General features: G+C 41.2%; 1 protein-coding gene across 11 annotated transcripts in view; it reads left to right on the plus strand.

The window, feature by feature from the left end:
• KALRN (kalirin RhoGEF kinase) overlaps positions 1 to 20,854 on the plus strand; it is a 701,923-nt gene that overhangs the window by 460,583 nt on the left and 220,486 nt on the right. For all 11 annotated transcript variants that reach the window (XM_036018207.1, XM_036018206.1, XM_028504792.2 and 8 more), the window contains exons 26-28: positions 12,100 to 12,169; positions 14,544 to 14,633; positions 19,747 to 19,839. In XM_036018207.1, coding sequence (XP_035874100.1) covers positions 12,100 to 12,169; positions 14,544 to 14,633; positions 19,747 to 19,839 — 253 coding nt within the window. The remainder of the gene's footprint in view (positions 1 to 12,099; positions 12,170 to 14,543; positions 14,634 to 19,746; positions 19,840 to 20,854) is intronic.

Consider the following 20,854-nt stretch of genomic DNA (forward strand, 5'->3'; position numbering starts at 1 on the left):
TCTGAACTTTTTCCTTTTTAGTTATTTGTAGATACGGTCTTATATGTATCTGAGCTATAACATTTTTATAAAATCTCTGCTGTCAGACTCAGAGGATCTTCTTCACTGTTAAGTACAACCATCTCCATTTACAAATAAGAGACAGTGAAATCCAGAGAGGAGCCAGTGACTTGCCCTATGTGTGACCCGCCCTCCCCCCCTTAAAGATTAGGCATAGATTGCAAGCGTGTGGTCTCCCACATCAGTGCTCTCTCCCAGTCCCTCACTCCGTAGACCGCCACTGGGACCACCACATCTGATTGGTTTGGTTCATCAGCTTTCATGTAGATCCCCACATTTGAAGAATACTTCAACTCCTTTCTTCCATAGGCGTGTCCTCCAAGTCCCTCACACTCCCATTAACTATCTGAAATAAGTCAGTTTTCAGCAAGACCTACCAGGGCTAGATATTTCTCCTGTACACTCCCTCCCTCCAGTCCTGGCACTCCTGACCTGGTGGTCGCAGGCCCATGGCTGAACACGCAGGGCCAGAGCTCTGTGGGGCTAAGCTTGGAGCACTGACCAGGCCAGGGTTGGCCTGCTAGTGCAGCAGGTGGCCAGGGTCAGCTAGCAGCAGAGGGTCGTGTGTAGCAGGGGCTGAAGACAAAGTGGAGGAAGTAATGGGAAAGGCCAGGGCCACATTTTTGTCATCTTCTCAGAGTTCCTTCTTAGGCCAGCCCTGTGCTAGTTGGGAGAGGCAGCTGGTACCTGATGGTGAATCAAACCCAGCCTCTGCCCTCTGAGCTCCAGGAATTAGTCAGGTATCTGTGATAAGACTGGAGGCAAGAACAAATGTAGTTCAAAGGAGCAAAGAAAATAGCCTCAATCGGACTGATAGGAAAGGCTATAGAGGAGAGGGCATTCAAGATGGAATTTAAGTAAGAGGATATTTTTAGCCAGAGATGGCTCCCTCAGGAAAGGAGGAAAGTTTGAACAATGGCCCTCCAAGGGGGGAGAGTGGGGAAGAGAGCAGGGAGGCTGCAAGAGGTAATGGAAGGAGTTTGAGGGTGAGTCTCAACTCTGGATCAGTGTGGGGAGAGGACCAGTTGTCATACCCCCTGTTAGATTCTCTTGTCACATCTGTGTCTGAGATTGAGGCGGAGGAAAAGACAGGTGGTGGGTAGAGGCAGAGATGGTGCTGTGTATGGGGGGTATGACACAAAGGAAGGAGAGAGACAGAGTGAGGTAGGAAAGTGGGATAAAATGCCTAGATAAGGAGAAGGAAGAGAAGTGGGTGGCTAATAAAGGGAAAGGAGAGATGGGGAGGGAGAGAGAAGCAGGAGGCAGTAATGGTGGAGGAGATAGATAGATGGAAGGAAGGAAAGGAGGGAGAGAGGGAAGGAGAGAGAAAGGAAGTTGCTGAGGGGATAGTCAGGGAAGAAGGGAGGAGAGAAATGGATAAGGACCAAGCCCTCCCTGGGCTACCATCCTGTTGCAGTTAGAAGAACCAGCAAGGTGTTTTTCAAACATTTTTTTATGTGAACCAAAGGAAAGAATTATACATTATGTCTTGATATATTACATATTATAGGGAATAAAGTTTTTTCAAAATAACACCTGCACTCTGTGTGATGCATGCTGATATTTTAGGTTAGGTTCTGTTTGTCCCTCCCCCTCCTTCTCCTCTTCTTCCTCCTTTTTTATTGCTGAGTTACACCCGATGTATTGATTTTATAACCCTTGAAACACTACAGGTCAGTCTACAGCTGCAAGGCAAGGGGCTAGCTCCACCAGGTGCTGAGACAGGAGATGTGCAGCCCACAGCAAGTTGGCAGGGTCGCACTGCTGGCCACTGATGCTCCAGAATGATAGTATATAAAAGCCTGGGGTCGAGGGTGGAGGGAATCCTTTAAAGATAATCTAGTTCCCCTCTACTCCCTTGTTTTATAGAAACTGGAGATTATAAAGGTTTGTGACCTTCCCAAATCAATTAGTAGCACAACCAAAGAATTCAGGTCTTATCAACTCCCTATTACAACACAGTCACTTTCTTTGTGTTCAGATGTCAAGGACAGCAGAAAGGGAAACTCGTCACGATGTTTTGTGGGCCCCAAGCCCATACTTGAGGGATAACTGCAGACCTTACACAACCCATCAGAAAGGTTGTATACAAATTTAGCTCTGGTTTTGTCATTTGTTTGTTTTTTTCAGTATGCTGTCAGATTTGTTACTGGTTATAGATGTTGGGGAATACCCAAGTCAAGACAAGCTTGAAACACTTTCTGGAGGTGTCAAAGTAATGTTAATATTAGTTATACACACGAACTGCTTAGTATCTATTCCTAGTTACTGGCAGCACATTAATGGATGTGTATAACATTAAATGTGAGGTTAATTTTTATATTTTATTTTGACATTAATTTTGTGATATATCTCTGCACATACTTCTTGATTCACCTGGTCACACAATTTAAATAAAATTAGGAAATATTAGCAAAACCTATTCAACAAGTAGAAGTGCAGCAAGGTAAACTGCTGCTTGAGGTTGGACGCCAAGGTGGAGGAATACAGTGAGTAGGAGTCCAGCCCTGCACACCTTTCCCCTTTGTCTCTAACGTAGGCTGAAGTTCCTGGTGTGCAATGACAGGGTAGAGCTGGCTTTTCTCGCAGCTCAGCCTGGGTGATCGCTGTGCTGAAGCTCCTCCATGAATAATCCCACACCTTCCCTGGGGTGCATGTGACTCTCCACTGGTTCAGGAGCTGCTCCAGTCCTGAATGACCACCCATCCTAGCCCCTACAATCTAGAGCCTCTTAAAGGCTAGACTCTGAATCTGTCTGATCACTAGGGTTTTTTTAAAAATGATCTCTGCCTCTGCTTGTATGAAAGCAGTAACCCAGCCCTGCTTTGACAAGGAGGCAATGTCTTGAACTTCCTGCAAAAAAGTGAGCCTGTTGCCCTTTTTCACCTGACCTCCAATTTTATGTATCCTTCTCATTCTTTTCCCCTTTGCCACAGCCCCCACCCTCAATCCCCTTCTCACTGCCTCCACTATTCCAACAAGTGCATTTGTGCAAGAGTGCACACACATATGCACACACACACAAGGTCATCAAATATATTTATGCAGACTGCATCCTTGATGTAAAGGTGTGTCCGCCAGACCTGGTTGTAAGTCCCTCAGAGAGGGATGCAATTCTGCAGTGCACTGAGACTATAGGCCAGGTTTATCTTTGGAGAGAAAATCAAAATGACTCAGGGTTCCTTTGAGATGGTGCTGTTTTCATAGTACTTTTTTTCTCTCTCTCATTTTTTATTGTTGTTCAAATTGTCTCCATTTCCCTCCCTCCAAACTGCCCCCCCCCGGGCATCCCCACCTCCCACCCTTGATCCTACCCCCCTTTGGTTGTCCATGTGTCCTTTATACATGTTCCTTGATGACCCTTCCCCTATTTTCCCCTGTTATCCCCTCCTACCTCCTCTCTGATTACTGTCAGTTTGTTCTTTATTTAAATGTCTCTGGTTATATTTTGCTTGCTTGTTTGTTTTGTTTATTAGGTTCCACTTATATGTGAGATCATATAGTATTTGTCTTTCACCGTCTGGCTTATTTCACTTAGCATAATTCTCTCCAGCTCCATCCATGCCATCATGAAGGGCAGGAGCTCCTTCTTTCTTTCTGCTCTGTAGTATTTAGTATTCCATTCTGTAAATGTACAATAGTTTTTTGATATATTCATTTACTGATGGGCACCTAGGTTGCTTCCAGCACTTGGCTATTGTAAATTGTACTGCTATGAACATTGGGGTGCACAGGTTCTTTTGGATTGGTGTTTCAGGAGTCTCGGGTATAATCCCAGCAGTGGAATTGCTGGGTCAAAAGGCAGTTTGTTTTTAGTGTTCTGAGAAAATTCCATACTGTTTCCACAGTGGCTGCATCAGTCTTCATTCCCACCAACAGTGCACTAGCATGCTTTTCTCCACAACCTCACCAGCATTTGTTTTTTGTTGATTTGGTTATGATGGCCATTCTGACTGGTGTGAAGTGGTATTTCATTGTGGTTTTAATTTGCATCTCTCTGATGGCTAGTGATGCTGAGCATCCTTTCATAAGTCTCTGGGCCCTCTGTATGTCCTCCTTGGAGAAGTGTCTGTTCACATCCTTGCCCATTTTTTAATTGGGTTGTTTGTCTCCCTAGAGTGGAGTTGTGTGAGTCCTTCATATATTTTGTAGATCAAACCCTTGTCTGAGGTATCATGTTTCCATAGTACTTAATGTTAAACCTCAGAAAACTTTTCTTTCAGTTAGTGTTAGAGATTTCACTTTCCAGGATTCTGTACAAAGCCAGAGGAAAGCATTTTTCTCATGGAGTAATTTCATATTGTATTGTAATTATTTTTTTCTTTTTTTAAAAAATATGTTTTATTGATTATGCTATTACAGTTGTCCCATTTTTCTCTCCTTTTTATCCCCTCTACCCTGTACCATCCCTCCCACCAGCATTCTCCACCCCATTAGTTCATGTCCACAGGTCATACATGTAAGTTCTTTGGCCTCTCCATTTCTTATACTATTCTTAACCTCCCCCTGTCCATTTTGTACCTACTATTTATGTTTCTTATTCCTTGTACCTTTCCCCCCATTCTCTTCCCTTCTTCTCCCCACTGATAACCCTCCATGTGACCTCCATTTCTGGGATTCTGTTCCTGTTCTAGTTGTTTGCTTAGTTTGTTTTTTTTGTTTGTTTATTTGTATTTTAGGTTCAATTGTTGATAGTTATGAGTTTGTTGTCATTTTACTGTTCATAGTTTTGATCATCTTCTTTTCATAGACAAGTCCCTTTAATATTTCATATCATAAGGCTTGGTGATGATGAACTATTTTAACTTGACCTTATCTGGGAAGCACTTTATTTGCCCTTCCATTCTAAATGATAGCTTTGCTGGGTAGAGTAATCTTGCATGTAGGTCCTTGCCTTTCATGACTTGGAATACTTCTCTCCAGCCCCTTCTTGCCTGTAAGGTCTCTTTTGAGAAATCAGCTGACAGTCTTGTGGGAACTCCTTTGTGTAGGTAACTGTCTCCTTTTCTCTTGTGGCTTTTAAGATTCTCTCCTTCTCTTTAATCTTGGGTAATGTAATTATGATGTGCCTTGGTGTGTGCTTCCTTGGGTCCAACTTCTTTGGGACTCTCTGAGCTTCATGGACTTCCTGGAAGTCTATTTCCTTTGCCAGATTGGGGAAGTTCTCCATTATTTTTTCAAGTAAGTTTTCAACTTCTTGTTCTTCCTCTTCTTCTGGCACCCCTATGATTCAGATGCTGGGATGTTTAAAGTTGTCCTGGAGGTTCCTAAGCCCTCCTCATGAGGGCTTATGAATGCCCTCCTCATGAATGTTTATTTCTTCCTTCTACTCTAATTGTTGATTTGAGTCCCAGCTTCCTTCCCTTCATTGTTGGTTCCCTGTATATTTTTCTTTATTTCATTTTGCATAGCCTTCACTTTTTCCTCTATTTTGCAATCACACTCAACCATTTCTGTGAGCATCTTGGTTACCAGTGTTTTGAACTCTACATCTGATAGGTTGGCTGTCTCTTCATCACTTAGTTCTATTTTTGGAGCTTTGATCTGTTCTTCCATTTGGGCCATATTTTTATGTCTTGGTGTGCCTGTTATGTAGTAAAGGGAAAAGCCTTAGATATTTGCCAGGGCAGGACAAACTACCTATCTGTGTTGTGTCACTGTATGTGGGGGAGGTGTATAAGAGGTAACAATGATGCTTGCTCAACTCTTGACTGGCTTTCAGTCACTTCCTCCTCTATCCACAAGCAAATTGGGCCCTTCTGGTGCTGATTCGCAGCTGGGTGGGTTTCTGTGCATTCTAGGATTCTGTGTGTCTCTTCAACAAACTCTTTTGTGAGGCTTGGAGTTTCTCCCACCACCACAACCCCTACAGATTTTTACAGTCAGAGGTTTTGAGGCTTTATTTCCCCGCACTGGAACCCTGGGTTGTGCAGTATCTCAATCCCCAGTTGTTCCTCCCAGTTTATCTGCAAGGGAATGTGGGATCACCTGTTGCTCCAGTCAACACCTCACCCTACCAGTCTCCCAGCCGCTGCCATGCCACACATCCTCTCCTCACTCCTACCTGTCTCAATGAATATTTCTTTAACTCCTTGGCCATCCAGCTTCCATACAGTGCAGTTTTCTGGCAGTTCTGGTTATTTTTTGTTTTTAAATTTGTTGTTATCCTTCTTTTGGTTGTGCAGGGAGGCAAAGCATATCTACCTATGCCCCTATCCTGGCTGGAAGTCACATTGTAATAATTTAGTAGAGTAGTGACATTGCTTAGATCTTGATATTTCCTTAAAAGTTTTGTTCATTTCTGAAAGAACCACAGACATTCACATAAGCACTTAAACTACTTGTTTTTCTCATTCTCTTATTATTTATTACATATAATAATTGAAATGGTGAGGACCAAGATACTGTTATGAAACAGCTGAGGTGAAATATTCCACCATTTATAAGATAGTTCTGACTTCTTGTTCTTTATTTTAAGCTTATAAAGTCTATTTGATGTAGGTGAAATGATAGTGATCAGATATACATAATCTATCATCTTCATAAACTTCAAATTAAAAAGCAAACTAGAGTTTAATACTGCCATTTGCCTTCAACAATTACCTTGAGATTGTAGTAAATATCTTACTCAAAGTTGTGAATTCATATGCCCAACACAAGATAGCTTTTCTAATTCTTAACTTTTTTATTTAAAAATTCAATCATAGTCCTTGCCAGTGTGGTTCAGTTGTTTGGAACATCGTCCTGTAAACTGAAAGTTGCCTGTTCAATCCCTGGTCAGGTCAGATACCTAGGTTGCAGGTTCTGTCCCTGGTCAGGTCACATGCATGAGGGAGACTTGCATGTGAACCAGTTGATGTTTCTCTGTCACATCAATGTTTCTCTCACATGCATTCCCTTCCTCTCTCTTTAAAAGCAATGAAAGAAAATGTTCTCAGGTGAGGATAAAAAAAATTCAATCGTATAGTGTCAATGTAGGATTTGCCAACTGGAAGCCCACTGGAATCTAGAGCAGTCACCTACAAATGCTGATCTGTGGACTGGATGCATCAGAATTACCCAGGGAGCTTTTCTAAACAGTTCTGGTACTCAGATCCTGTCCCCGGGTGGCAGTACACAGGCAGTTGTAGGGATCAGTAACTAGAGTTTTCCAAGAGTGTTCTGTGAGTAAATGTCTGATACTCCCTCCAAAAATGTTCCACTCTCAAATTAGTTTGGGAAGCACTGCACACTACATCACTTCAGAGATTTATAGTGTACCTGATAGTATTGGGTTGGCCAAAAAGACCATATGGATTTTTCTGTAAAATTAAAGCCACATTTTTTATTTTCACCAATAACTTTATTGATTTGGATATTTTAAGTACATTGGCTATCTCCTGCATGGTATGATGTTGATTGTTCTCAATTATGTCTTCATTTGATCACTATCAACTTCAACTGGTCCACCCAACCATGGAGCATCATCCAGTGAAAAATCTCCAGCACAAAACTTAGCAAATAACTTTTGACACATTCAGTCAGTCAGTCACAGCACCTTCTCCATGCACTGCATACATCTTTTTTTACCTTTCTTAAAATAGTAAAGCATAATACAAGTATGCCAAAATGTTGTGTATTTCTCATCTCCAATATTAAAATGGATATACAAAAATTCACGAATTTTTATTTTTTTAAGTGCACATTGATATGACAGCTGCCACAATACAATCTAACAAAACTGTTTTGAGTAAAGTTAATGACAACTAAGTGCTACTAGAGCCATCTTACAGAAAAAACCCTTTGAAGTTTTTGGCCAACCCAATAGTATAGGATTTTGGAAGTCCTGCAGTAAAGAAGCCAGCTTACCCCAGGATTTCCAAAATTTAAATGATATGTTGCTTTGGAATCTAATTTTTGTACTAATACTGGATCAAGATTTTCCTAGGATATGGTTGCAGGGGTGTCCAACCTTTTGGCATCTCTGGGCCACACTGGAAGCAGAAGAGTTGTCTTGGGCTACACATTAAATACAGAAGCACTAATGAAAACTGATGAGCAAAAAAAGGTGTTAAGTAAATTTACAATTTTGTGTTAGGCAGCATTCATAGCCATTCTAGGCCACATGCAGACCATGGGCTGCATGTTTTTAACAGGGGCTTAGTAAAGGGAGCTCCTGAACTTTGTCTCTGTGAATGGGGGAGAGTGTGAGATACGTATGTTTATCAGAGTATGGTTTCATTAAGATTGAGAAGCACTGATCCTGAAGAACTGATGTTTATTTAGTGCCTACTGTATACCAGGCACTGGGGTGGGTTCTTTAACTGTGTGGATTTATTAAACTCTCACAACAACTCCACAAGGGAATTACTTAAAGACAAGAAAATGAAGCTTTGGAAGACCCCCCCCTCACAACTGTGACTAACTGAAGTCTGGCTCTTTAACTCATGCTTGGTTTCAGAAAAAGGAAAGTGAGACATGAAGTCAGTAGGAGGGTGGACTAGTGGCAGTTGCTGTTAAAACTCACATCTTCCAGAAAGGCATTAATTGTAGAAGTAATATTCTATGCATTTAATTCATTTTATAGTGCTTTCATTTTTGAGGATTTTCAAACTGAGCATTCTCCCATAGGTTTTTGATAGCTGCTGTCACAAAAAGCCAGGGTATTGCTCTATTTAAATTTCCAGTATTTTCAATAAACTTCCTAGCACTGTTTTCAGCATCTAGATCAATTATCAATCTGTGGTTACAGTTACCACTGTTTGTTTAAAATTAACCTTAAGTGACCAGCAAACTGACCATGGGTCATAAGTCAAGGAAAGAGGAAAATTTTCCAAGTTTGTTATGGGTATCCTTGCAACTTCTAAAACAAAAATATATACAAATGATGTATTATATAGAATTGTGTACTTGAAACTTATATAACCATATTAACCAATGTCACTCAAATAAGTTTTTTAAAAATAGGGAAAAAAACAACAAAACAAGAGCCAAAAAAAATACATTCAATTCATAGATTACACCTTAAGTTGGTAACTACAGTTGCTTCCAAAGAGGGGCCAGGAAGACAAATGGTTTGTTCTTTTATCATGTACATCTGTGACTTACAAAAAAAGTTAAATATTATAAAAAATAAAAATGCCACAAAAATATAATTTTATATTCTGTGTGGAATGCCATGACCCAGGTTGTTTACCACTTAGTTGCTCACTCTTGGAGGAGAATGGCTTACATACCATGAAAATCAGAGTTTAGGGTGCTGGAGTGAGATCCTGAGGGTGGGGAAGTGGAGGCCTCTCAAAAGCGTTTATCGTAAAGCCCAGGGCCTCCAGATTCTCCCCTTTCCCCTCTTTCTCTCTTCTTCCAAGCTCTCCCGTCCTCCCATGTTCTCCTTTATCTAAAGCAGTTCATTTTCTGTCACCACTCCTTGTCCTAAAATAGTTCCTCAGATTTTCTGTCCCCACTTGCCAAGTCATTACAATCCCCCCACCCCACCCCCAGGCCCTGTTCAGTCCATCATAGCTCAGAGCTGGGTTTCCATTCATTGTCTTCCCTGAGGTTAATATTGAAGGCCAGTGTGAGAAATGACCGTGTAAAGAACCTCTCAACACCTTCCGAACAACTGTGAAGCTATTATACGTTATGTTATGTAGTGTTCCTCATGGAAAAGAGCCACGTCTGAAGTCTTTTAGAATTCAGTTTCAGGTATAAAAATACTTATTAAAATAGATTAATATTATCCTGATATGGTAACATATTTTTATGGAAATTTTCCAGAATTAACATATTATATGTACAGTAATGGGGCAGATTTCTTCTCTTCGCAACAAAAAAGGATTTTTCCCTTTCAGTGATGAAAAAGTTTTCATCCTCAATTATATTTTTCCTGTTTATATTTCGGAAGTTGTATTAAATGCATGTGTGTCCCCTACAGTTTTTCTTAAAGTGGTGGTAAATATGATTTTTTTTAATTTTCCAAGATTATTGATTTTTGAGCTCTGCATATTTGCATTTCAAAAGCTCAGATTGCATTATAACCTATTCCATGCTTCAGATCAGGATACTCTAGGGGAAAGATGATTATTATCAAATGGGTACTGCTAGGAGTCCCCAAAATTTTTGTGTGAGTTTTGTCGTTACTAAATACCAATTTGTTATAGAAAATTTAAATTGCAGGTAGATAAAAATATCATCTATGATCCCACCAATCATTATTAACATTTTGGCTTTCCAAATATGACTTGCCAAATATTTTTAAATCACACATACATATTTTTTAAACCAAAACAAACATTTTTCTGTGTCATCAGAAAGAGAACACAGTGACACACACACAGAACCCATAACCAATTGTACTTGTGAGAGACTGCCAGAATGCTTCGAAAGTAGGAGCCAGGTAGAATAAATCAAATCAATAAAATTAATTTTTCCAATGGTAGAGGCTAACTTGTAAAATAATTCAGAACTGCTTTATATCACTTCATTTAATTTTTAAAATCAAAATTAAATATAAAGTACATATTAAGAAGTCCTACCCACCACTATCTCTCCCTGTTCCTTCACCTGATTTCCTATGTTAAAAAGTTTTTTTCTTTAAACTATTTTATTGAAGTATGATTGACATGTAGAAAGCTGTACACATTTAACATATACAGCTTGATGAGTTGGGGGGAAGTGTACACCCATGAAATCATTACTACCATCAAGGCAATGGGCATATCTATCACCTCCCAAAGCTTTCTCCTGTTATTATTATTAGGCAAGAACATTTAACATAATATCTATATCTTAGCAAATTTTAGTATACAATATAGTATTGTTAACTACAGGTATAATGCTATATACTAGATATCCAGAACTTTCCTTGAATAACTGAAATTATACCCTTTAACCATTAGTTTCTTGGGTTGGAAAAATAATATGTATTTCCTCCTTAGACAAAAGGCAGCATGTTATGTACATTCTTCCAGATATTTCTCTTTTCACTTAATATACTGCCCTGGAGATCTTCCATATGAAAATGTAGAAAGCTTTGTCTTTTTTTTATAGCCATGTAATATTCAGTTCTGTGGATACACCATAGTTTACTCGGCCGTCTACACGCCATCTTTTGCCGTCATGAACACTGCCACAGCGAATATGCATGTGTGTACACCACCTCATATATGTGTGAATGCAACTTTAATTTTTCAGGATGAAAACTGCAAAGTCTTGACAGAAATTGTCAAATCGTCCTTTGTAAAGATTACACCATCATTCATTTCCATCAATATGTAACGCCACAGGCTCGTAATTATTTATTTGAAAAATTTTGTGTGGTTTTTAAAAAGCTAACTCCACTCCAGTGATGCCAGCTTATTAGAGCCCATATTTTCTGAGCTCAGACAAATTATTTAATATATTAATTTAAAGTCAGTATAATCAACCCTTTATTACTCACTAACACAGAAAGGAGCCATGGCACTGATATCCACAACAGCAGATAATTCCATAGTAATTCAGTTCAACTTTGAAATGTATTGTAACTTTTTCTCCATTAAATTCCTTTTTTCTAGTGATGTTGACATTAGGAAACATCAATGCATAATTTTTAGCACAAACTGTCTATGGTGGAAGAAGGCCAAGAATTAGAAAAAGGTTGTGTAGGATTAAATATTTTTCTACTTTTTCCATGGGATTATGGATGATATTGATTTGTTCTTTTTGATATTTATATTTTTAATGTTACAATGTGTTCAGATAACTTGTATTAAAAATCAATTTGTAGTTGCTATTAAAAGGCCCAAAACAAGTATAATAATTCATTATTTTTAGCCCGAGAAGTGTAAACCCCTAAGGGAAACTATATTATTTTAAGTAGCACTAATTAATCAATTAATAAACATTTTAATGACATTAGTTCCCACATATTTAAAACTGCCCTTTACCACATTGCCACTGAGTGGAGAGGCCATGTGTAAGTAATGAAGCATCAAGAGTCTGTGCTGGCCTCAGTACAGGCCTCTGAGGGGCAGGGGAGCCATACAGAGATGTCTGATTCAGCCTTTCTCTCCCTTGCAGCATCTTCCTCAAAGAGCTGGAGAAGTACGAGCAGCTGCCTGAGGACGTGGGACACTGCTTTGTTACCTGGGTAACCGACCCAAAGTCCTGTTTCTCCCATAGTCCCAGTGCTTTCCAGGAGAGCAAATGAGATGGCATCACTTTTCCGTGCCTGACCTGAGAATTGGTGTCACTGACATTCTAACATATAGGACCAGGGACTGTAGAAAGGGGCCAGGAGTAGACCTGAGAGAGGCAGCCCCTCCCTGAGGAGCAGTGCCCTCGTGGGGAAAGTCCAAGACATTGTGTCCAAGTGCCATGTTAAGTTTTCTACGCACTTTCCAAAATCAGAGTATCAGCAGATTGAAACAAGACCACCACCCTTGATAGAGAACCACTCTAGCTCCATCCACTATTTTTGTTGTTTCTGATTAGGTTTTTTTCTTTGTTTTTTTAGCTGGATGAGGATTAAGGCATTAGAACTTTGGGAATACATCAGACCACCAAACCGCTGATTACATGTTCTTCCTTAATAGAGAACACACTCGTTGGGTGCCCATGCTAATTCTAACCTACAAGATACTGTCTAGTCGTTTTCTTTCTAGGTGCTATTGTCCTGGGCCAAGTAAATGGGCTGAATGTACCAGGTTCTAATTATGTAAATGGAATTATTAGTCTCCATTAGCATCTCCACATCACATTATTCTGAGCCAAGGTTTGTGATATGAGTGCAAAGGTCTCCAGAGAAGGTCACGTAAAATGCTAGGTGCAGCTCAACATGGAAATTCTTCCCCCGGGGCAGGAGATCTAATATTTAATAATTATTTTCTAATTATAACTTCTGCTCAAAATGGGTAACTTACTTTTCAGAATGTCTTCACAGTTCAGGAGTTAGTGCTCTCAGCAGCCTCATGGAATAGGCGGGGCTGAGGTCATGTTTTGTGTTATAGATGGACACATTTCGGACGAGCTGGGAGAGTGACAAGTCTACGATATGTATCCCAGTCAGCTCCACAGTTCAAGACCTGAGTCTCTTTCTGTTCATGAAACATTCATATTTGCTTCCTGGCATTCTCTCATGTCTGAGGGAAGCCTCAGACTGCTATCTTACCTTGTGCTGATACATTTTCCATATCTAAATGCATGAGTACATGCACACTTCACATTAATGCTGATAAACAGCATATGATTCTTTACATTTCTCCAGTGTAGAGGAAAAAAAGATCAACCATTAAGTGAAGGGATTTTTAAAGTCTTGTTTCATACAATTTGTGGATTTGCCTTGCAATCAACCATAAGTATGATTTAGCAACATCTCTTAGGGATGCTGAATGCCTCTTGGATAGGACATAAATCCAGAAATTGGTTTCAGAAAAATCTTGGTGATTGCATAAAAGATGTACATTTTGCCAAGAATTATCCCAAGATGACTTTAAGTCTTATAATCTCAACCTATGAGTGTAATGCAGGAATAAATGGTAGAAAACTACGACCAAGAAGCCTGAAGTCGGCTTCCCTGGACTCTGCCACTGTTTAACAGTTTTCACATCTGTGCAATGGGGATGATGATGATGGAGCTCACTGCACAGGGTTCTTGTGAGGATCCGATGGGTTAATACACGTAAAGCACTTAGAAAAGTGCTGGCACAAATGAAACCTGCCACATACATAGCGCACATCTAGGCTGCTCTCTCAGGCGAGGACACCCCAGATGTCCCATAGACACCAAGGTGGGCAGTGGTTTGCAAATGGGAAAAGTACTCGGGGGACAAAATACGCATACCTTTCCCAGTGGAAAGGGTGTGTGGCACCCACCAGAGGGTCCTGAGAGAAATGAGAAATGAACTTTCACCAAGTCGTAAGGTTCTTGACTTAAAGTAGCAATTTGGTTAGCACTCATTGTTCAGACCCTGCCCCAAAGGGTCCTGTGCTTTCCTGTCCCCCCATCATTGCTTCTGAGAGGTTGGGGCTGATGGCATAGTCCCTTGACACATCCTACAAGCTGCCCCCAATGAAGACACTTGCAGTATAAGCAGACCTAGCTCTGAGATCGTACTGCATTTTCATTGCTTGATTTTTGCTTCAGAGCAAATGCTGTCACTTTTCAAGATGGGATGCGCAATAGTAGGTAATCCAAACAAGGGGATAACATCTAAATAAATTCTGTCCAACTTCAGAATACATTGTGATATGTGAATTGGTTTTGCTAATTCTTTCCAGCACAGACTAGTTTTAAAATGAGCTTGCTTCCTTTCAGGAAGCTTTCTGGTGCTGTTAGGAGAAAAGCATCCCAAAGTTTGTTTGGCAGCGCGCACCAGATAGCCCAGAACACTTGCCACAGGCAGACATGTGGCACACTGCGTCTGAGCATTTAACTGCACAGCCCTTGCTGGACCCTGTAGGCATGGTCAGCAGAAGGGAGCCACTAATGGATACTTATCTATTATTGTCTTTGTTCTTTTTAGGCAGATAAATTTCAGATGTATGTCACCTACTGTAAAAACAAGCCTGATTCCAACCAGCTGATTCTGGAGCACGCAGGCACCTTCTTTGATGTAAGCTGTGATTTTCCATTCTTGAGCCACTGAAGCACGTGGAAATGCTCCACTACTTTGGGATAATGGGTTACTATCCTTTGTTCCTTTCTTTTCTTTACTGGCCATTCCAAACCTCTATCTCATGGATAAAGTATGGAGGAAAACCAAAGCAGTGTTTGTCTTCTGTTTGACTCCATCCCATCTCAAGTGCTGTGATTTTGGACAAAGCATGTTTGCCTCCATGCCTCCACCCCACGCTAAGTTAGCCATAAGTCTGGTGTGTATAGGAGCCTACTGTGATGCAGGTGTTCATTAAGATGTTTCAGTTCTGCTTCGTATTCAGCTCCCTCAACTGTAGGGGTTCTCAAAGTGTGGTCTGCAGACCAGCCACATCGTCCTCCCCTGAGAACTTGGTAGACAGGCATATTTTGGATGTTACTGAGCAGAATCTCCAGGCCAGAGCCTGACAGTGTGGGTTTTAAGGAGCCATCCAGGGGACTCTGGTGCCTACTCAAGTTTGAGAACCACTACTCTAATGCAATCGTTTCAACCTTGGCTGATCACCTGGGGAGCTTTGAAAACTGCTGATTCTGGGTCCTGCCTCTGATATTCTGTTTTGATTGGCCTGGGTTTGGGCTGGGCGTTGAGAGTTTTAAAAGTTTCAGGGTTGAGCACTTGTGCAGTAATGGAAGCCAGGGGGAGAGTCAGAGCTGATGGGCCTCGCCAGATCCTTTGGTTTTGAATGAGGATCCAATCCTGTTGGTGAATGATGGTACAAGTCTGTACGTTCTGGTCCCCAGAGAGTGACCTAAAGTGAACAGAATCAAATGGGTCGCTGCAGGATCCCAGGGAAGAACAAGAGGGAGAGAAGAAATGAGGGGGGCAGGAAGGAAGTTCATTGAGAGAGAGACTGTAACAGTGATGCCCGTTCTGGTAGTCACATCCAAAGTGAGAACAGCTTGAAGGTCAGCATGTCTGTCAGTCTGTCTTTCTGCCTACCTGCTCCCATTCCTTCAAATATTTTGAATGTCTACTAGATGCAAGACAGTGTGCTGGGCCCTCTGGGGAATACAGACATTTAATTACAGTCCCCATACTCAAGTTTACAAAATGAACCTTCTGAGCCTCTTTCTAGCCTGACACTGCCATAACAGAAATAATTCCCCGAGGATCCTATTGCTCAGTGAAGCGATCACATTTGAATGGGAGAAAACCAGGCAAGAAAAAGCATATGACTTGTTAATGGGGCATTAATGTGAAAATGGTTATAAGATCCCAAACTGGAATTTCTGAGGTTAGATTTGGTAAAACAGGAAACCCAAGTAAAGGGCTACCCTAACTTGTTATCAGAGTTTATAGAATGTTTTGTGCCATTATCTTTGCTTAATAATGTATTTCCCTTAAGATGTTTCTGGATGACTATTCAGCAACAGTATTCAGAAGGATCTTTTTGAAATTTTAAATGCACTTTGTTCTGTCTTCAACTTTGTATTGTTTTGAACATGCATGCCCCTTTGCTCTGAGCAAGCCTTAGGTCAGGGGTCCCCAACGTTTTTGGCACCAGGGACTGGTTTCATGGAAGACAGTTTTTCCATGGACTGGGGGGTAAGGAGTGGGGGTGGTTTGGGGATGATTCAAGCACAGTATATTTAAGTTCACCCCCTGCTGTATGGCCCCTCCATTCCTAACAGGTGCTGATCAGTACCTTTCCATGGCCTGGGGGTTAGGACCACTGCCTTAGACCATCCTGCTTACTTATCTTTGCTCACCCTGCTCTCTCTGCCTACAATGGATTGCAGTCCCCTTTGTCACACATGCACACACTCAAACACATACAAAATCACTCTTCAGAATTCTTCCTGTACTTTAAAGGTCCAATGTTGGTTTCTGAGTCCATCCTTCCCTTTCTCTTTGCACACAGTATTACTCTTAGCCTTACTCTCAGTATTTGTAATGATTCGCCTTTTGGCAGGTTAACATTGTACCTTTCCATTACTCACACCGCCCCCCTTGAGGGGGGCCACTTGAGGTTAGCTAATGGTTTGCCTGGTTCACTTTGTGTATGTCACAGCATCTGCTGTTAAACCGTATTTTCCTTTAGTCCCACATTCCTCATATTCCTGTTTCTAGCCAATTTCTGGACTTCGACTGAGAAGTCAGATAGACTCCAAATTTTACACCCTGCCCTCCATTTCCAAAGCAATGCCTAATTAGCCTTTGCATTAGTTGGGAAGGCCAATGGAAGGAGTTCCCAGAGCTTATCCTGGAGGTGGGGAGAGGGAGTAGTTAACTCTCCTGATTGTTTCCAAAGCTTTCCAGAAAGCATAATTTTTGCAACTTTTCTCCAGCCCATCAGAAGGATTTCCCTAAATTCTGCACTTAGGAACTCTCTGCTTTAGGCCCTCATTCTATAAAAGAGATAAGCCCTTAATAAAGGCAGCCCCTTATCTCCCATTCTTGTAAAGAGAACACAGAAGACTGAAGACCTGGAAAGTCTCACACATTCACATGATCCAGACTTTTCTACTCCAGATATGAACACTCTGAGGCAGTGATGCCTGATGCTGCGTTGATTACTAAGCGTGGTTTGCTGACCTGGCCACTGGAGGCAGCCCCCTTCCTCACTGCCCCACAGGCCGCCTTCCCCAAGCCAGCGTCTTGTCAGAGGGGAGGACTGCCACAGGTACACTATTGCATGTGCTGCCCTGCCCAAGCCTCCAAACAAACTCACAATGCTGACTCTGCCGAAGAGAGTCAAGCTGCCAGCCGTCTTGCCCATCATCCTTGAACAAGTCCTGCCACAACTACACACCTCTAGGGAAGAGGCAAGTGAGTGAGAAAATTGCTTCTTTCTGGGATGATTGGCAGGAAACAGAGTAATTGTGTATTAATATTTCCTCTTCTTTACCCTTTTCCATGACCACACAGCAAGTCCTAACTTGCCTAACTTTAAATATTTCTTTTTATTTCTCTTAATGCTTTGTTTTCACCAGCTTAGCTTAAGCCCACCTGTTAAACACCTGTGTGTGTGTGTGTTCACAGACCTGTGCAACTACCCCACAGTCAATGTTAATGTTAGAATGTTTTTATCATCTCATAAAGCAACCCTGCCCTCTTTAGCTACCTCCCCCACCCTTATCCTCCCCCTGCCATTCCCCAGCCTTAAGCAACCAATGATCTCTGTTCTCTTGTATAAATTTGCCTATTCTGGATATTTCATAAAAGCAGAATCATGTAATGTGTGTTCTGTTGTGACTGACTTGGTTTTTCACATAGCATGATGTTTTCAAGGTTCATCTATGTTGTAGCATGTCTCAGTACTTCATTTCTTTTTATGACCAAATAGTCTTTACTGTACAGATATATCACATTCTGTTTTTCTATTCATCAGTTGATGGACATTTGAGTTGTATCCACCTTCTCCATATTATTATTAATATTAATAATACTATAATAAACATTGTGTACAAGTTTTTGTGTGGACATACGTTTTCATTTCTCTTGGATATACAGGTGGAGCAAAAGTAGGTTTAGTTATTTGTATGGGAAATAATACAATAATTAATACATAATAACACAAGAATAAACCATTTCAAGTACTCATAACTTTAAACCTACTTTTGCCCCACCCTGTTTTCCTAGGAGTGGAATTGGTGGATCCTGTGGTAACTCTATGTCTACACCTAGCCTTTTGCAATGATCTCCTCATCAGTCTGCTTGCCTCTATTTTCCAATCCCCTCTGTTGCCATTAGACTTAAATTACTCTTCCTGAAACATTGCTTTCGAGTTTTCCTTCCATTCAATATCTACGATCCTTTACATTGAGAAATTCACCAACAAACCCTAATTCTTCATTCTAGCTCAACCTTAGCAATCACCTGAAAGCGTCTTGCTTATCTAACTGTATTTTTCACTTTTTCTAGAATCTAGGTGTGCATCCTCTGTACCTCTCAGGCATGGTCCTCATTATCATCTAAATATATAATGATTATTTCTTGTGCATTTTTGCTCTATATGTTTGCCCTTTATAGGGAACCATCTTTTTAGCTTCCCACTTCACCACCCCAAACAACCCTCTAAGCCCCAGCTGAAGGTTTCATGTCTGTAAAACCATTCATGGGGCTGGTAACTCTGCTCTGGTCTCCCTGGCTATAACCTATGAGAATGCTTACTGTTAACTTTCATTGCTGTCTATTTCATGTGTGTGAGTATTATCAGCTAGCTAGAATGTAAGGTTCTTGAGGGAAGAGACTAAAATGTACCCTGCCCTAATTGTCATTACACCTAGACCTTGGGGGATGGAAGATCATTTTGGAGGTAGTTTAGAGAGTGGTCTAAAATGAGAGACTAGAGGCACAACGAGCAGTTGGAGGCCACGGTCATGGCCTGGTCATGAATGACATGGGCGGTGTGGGTGAAAATGGGCAGGAAAGACTTGTCTTCCCCAGTTGTCGGGGGTAACAGAAGGAAAACAACTGAAAATGACTGCATGGTTTCTAACTCGACAGACCTGAAGAATGAAGGAAGTACCGTTGATCTCAATGAAACTGTTGTAAGGAGGAAGTGGTGATTCTAAGTCAGGATGCATTAAATTTAAAGAGAGGAGGAATGGGAAATGAGATGTATCCTTGTGCAGTTTTAAGAAGGAGACCACAGGCGGATAAATACACAGGAGCCATCAGTAGAAATCAGAGCCTCACTCTCTGCCTTCCCTTTATTCTCATCTTCCCTTTTATCCCCCTTTCATTTCCTCCATTCTGGGTTTATTTCCTTTCACTTCTTCTTCACCTATCCTTTACCCTCCTGTCCAATATATACCTTATCACTTTCTTTTTCCACCTTTGTCTTTCTCTATTTCTTCTTAATTTCCATTTGTTTCACAAATCTGCTTTGTTTCCCTAAAGTTCCTCCCTTTTCGCCATCTCCCCATTTTTCTGTCTATTGATTATTTACACATGCACCTTAGTCTCTCATATGTCTCTTTCTGCTTCCCTTTCCCCACCAAAGAACAGTTTCTCATAATCATCTACCCTTTTCTCTTTTGTCCTCTCTTCTTACCCCACCTGCCTCCTCCCAGAACACACATATGCATGCTCCTCCGTGTCTAATGGTGCCATTTTCATCCTGTAGGAGATACAGCAGCGGCATGGTCTGGCCAACTCCATCTCTTCCTACCTAATTAAGCCCGTCCAGAGGATCACCAAGTACCAGCTGCTCCTGAAGGTACCTCCCCTCCCCTCTGTGTCACCCCCTACCACACAGGTGCCCAGGCCCAGGGAGTCCCAGCTTTGTCTGAGGATGGAAAAGCTTCCACCTGAAGACCTTTCCTCTACCTAGAGCATAACTTCAGAGATGAGCCCATTTCTGGCATTGCTGGCTCCAGACTACATGTCTTATCCTGTGAAATTCCAGGTCTCATTCATTGGGAGCAGGAACAGGTTATAACGACTTTCACACCCACCCACCTCTGTACAACTTTTAGTGATTGCCACCCCAGGCACTGGCTGATATGTAGAGCCTCTCCTGTCCTTTCCTCCTAGAGAAGATCCCCCCTGGTGGCCACCGCTTCTGATAGGATCAAAGGTCAAGGCCTTATGGGCAGTGCCAGCCTGCATGGGCACTGGAGTCCAAGGCAGTACTTGCCATTGTCTTAATCTCTGTTTGTCAAGGCTATGAGGTTTTTTAGAGGAAATAGTTGAAGATTGCATATTAAAACACAATGACACTCTTATGTCTGTAGGATCTCATATTTTAGAGATTCTGGAGCCAACCAAGAGATTTGGATTTTTCTAAAATCTCTTTCAAAGTTAAATAATAAAATTATCTAAAATACTAAGTGATTTGGGCTGATTCTTCTCAGAGGAGAATATACTAACAGTCTGAAAATATGACATTTCCCCACAGAAAGCCCAGGAAATTGATATTATAGACAATTATATAACCCCTGTCTATCTTAATTCTTTTTTTTAAAGATTTTATTTATTTATTTTTAGAGAGAGGGGAAGGAGGGAGAAAGAGAGGGAGAGAAACATCAATGTGTGGTTGCTTCTCACACACCCCCTTCTGGGGACCTGGCCAGCAACCCAGGCATGTGCACTGACTGGGAATCAAACTGGTGACCCTTTGGTTTGCAGGCTGGCACTTGCAGAATCTCACATATTCTAGCTTCACAAAATCTGAAAACCAGTCTAGTTTCATACCTAGGTTTCCAGTCATGTTAGAGAGTGTGCCTGTTGTT

This window comes from Phyllostomus discolor, chromosome 2 (assembly GCF_004126475.2).
Source record: "Phyllostomus discolor isolate MPI-MPIP mPhyDis1 chromosome 2, mPhyDis1.pri.v3, whole genome shotgun sequence".
In the NCBI taxonomy this organism is placed as follows: domain Eukaryota; kingdom Metazoa; phylum Chordata; class Mammalia; order Chiroptera; family Phyllostomidae; genus Phyllostomus; species Phyllostomus discolor.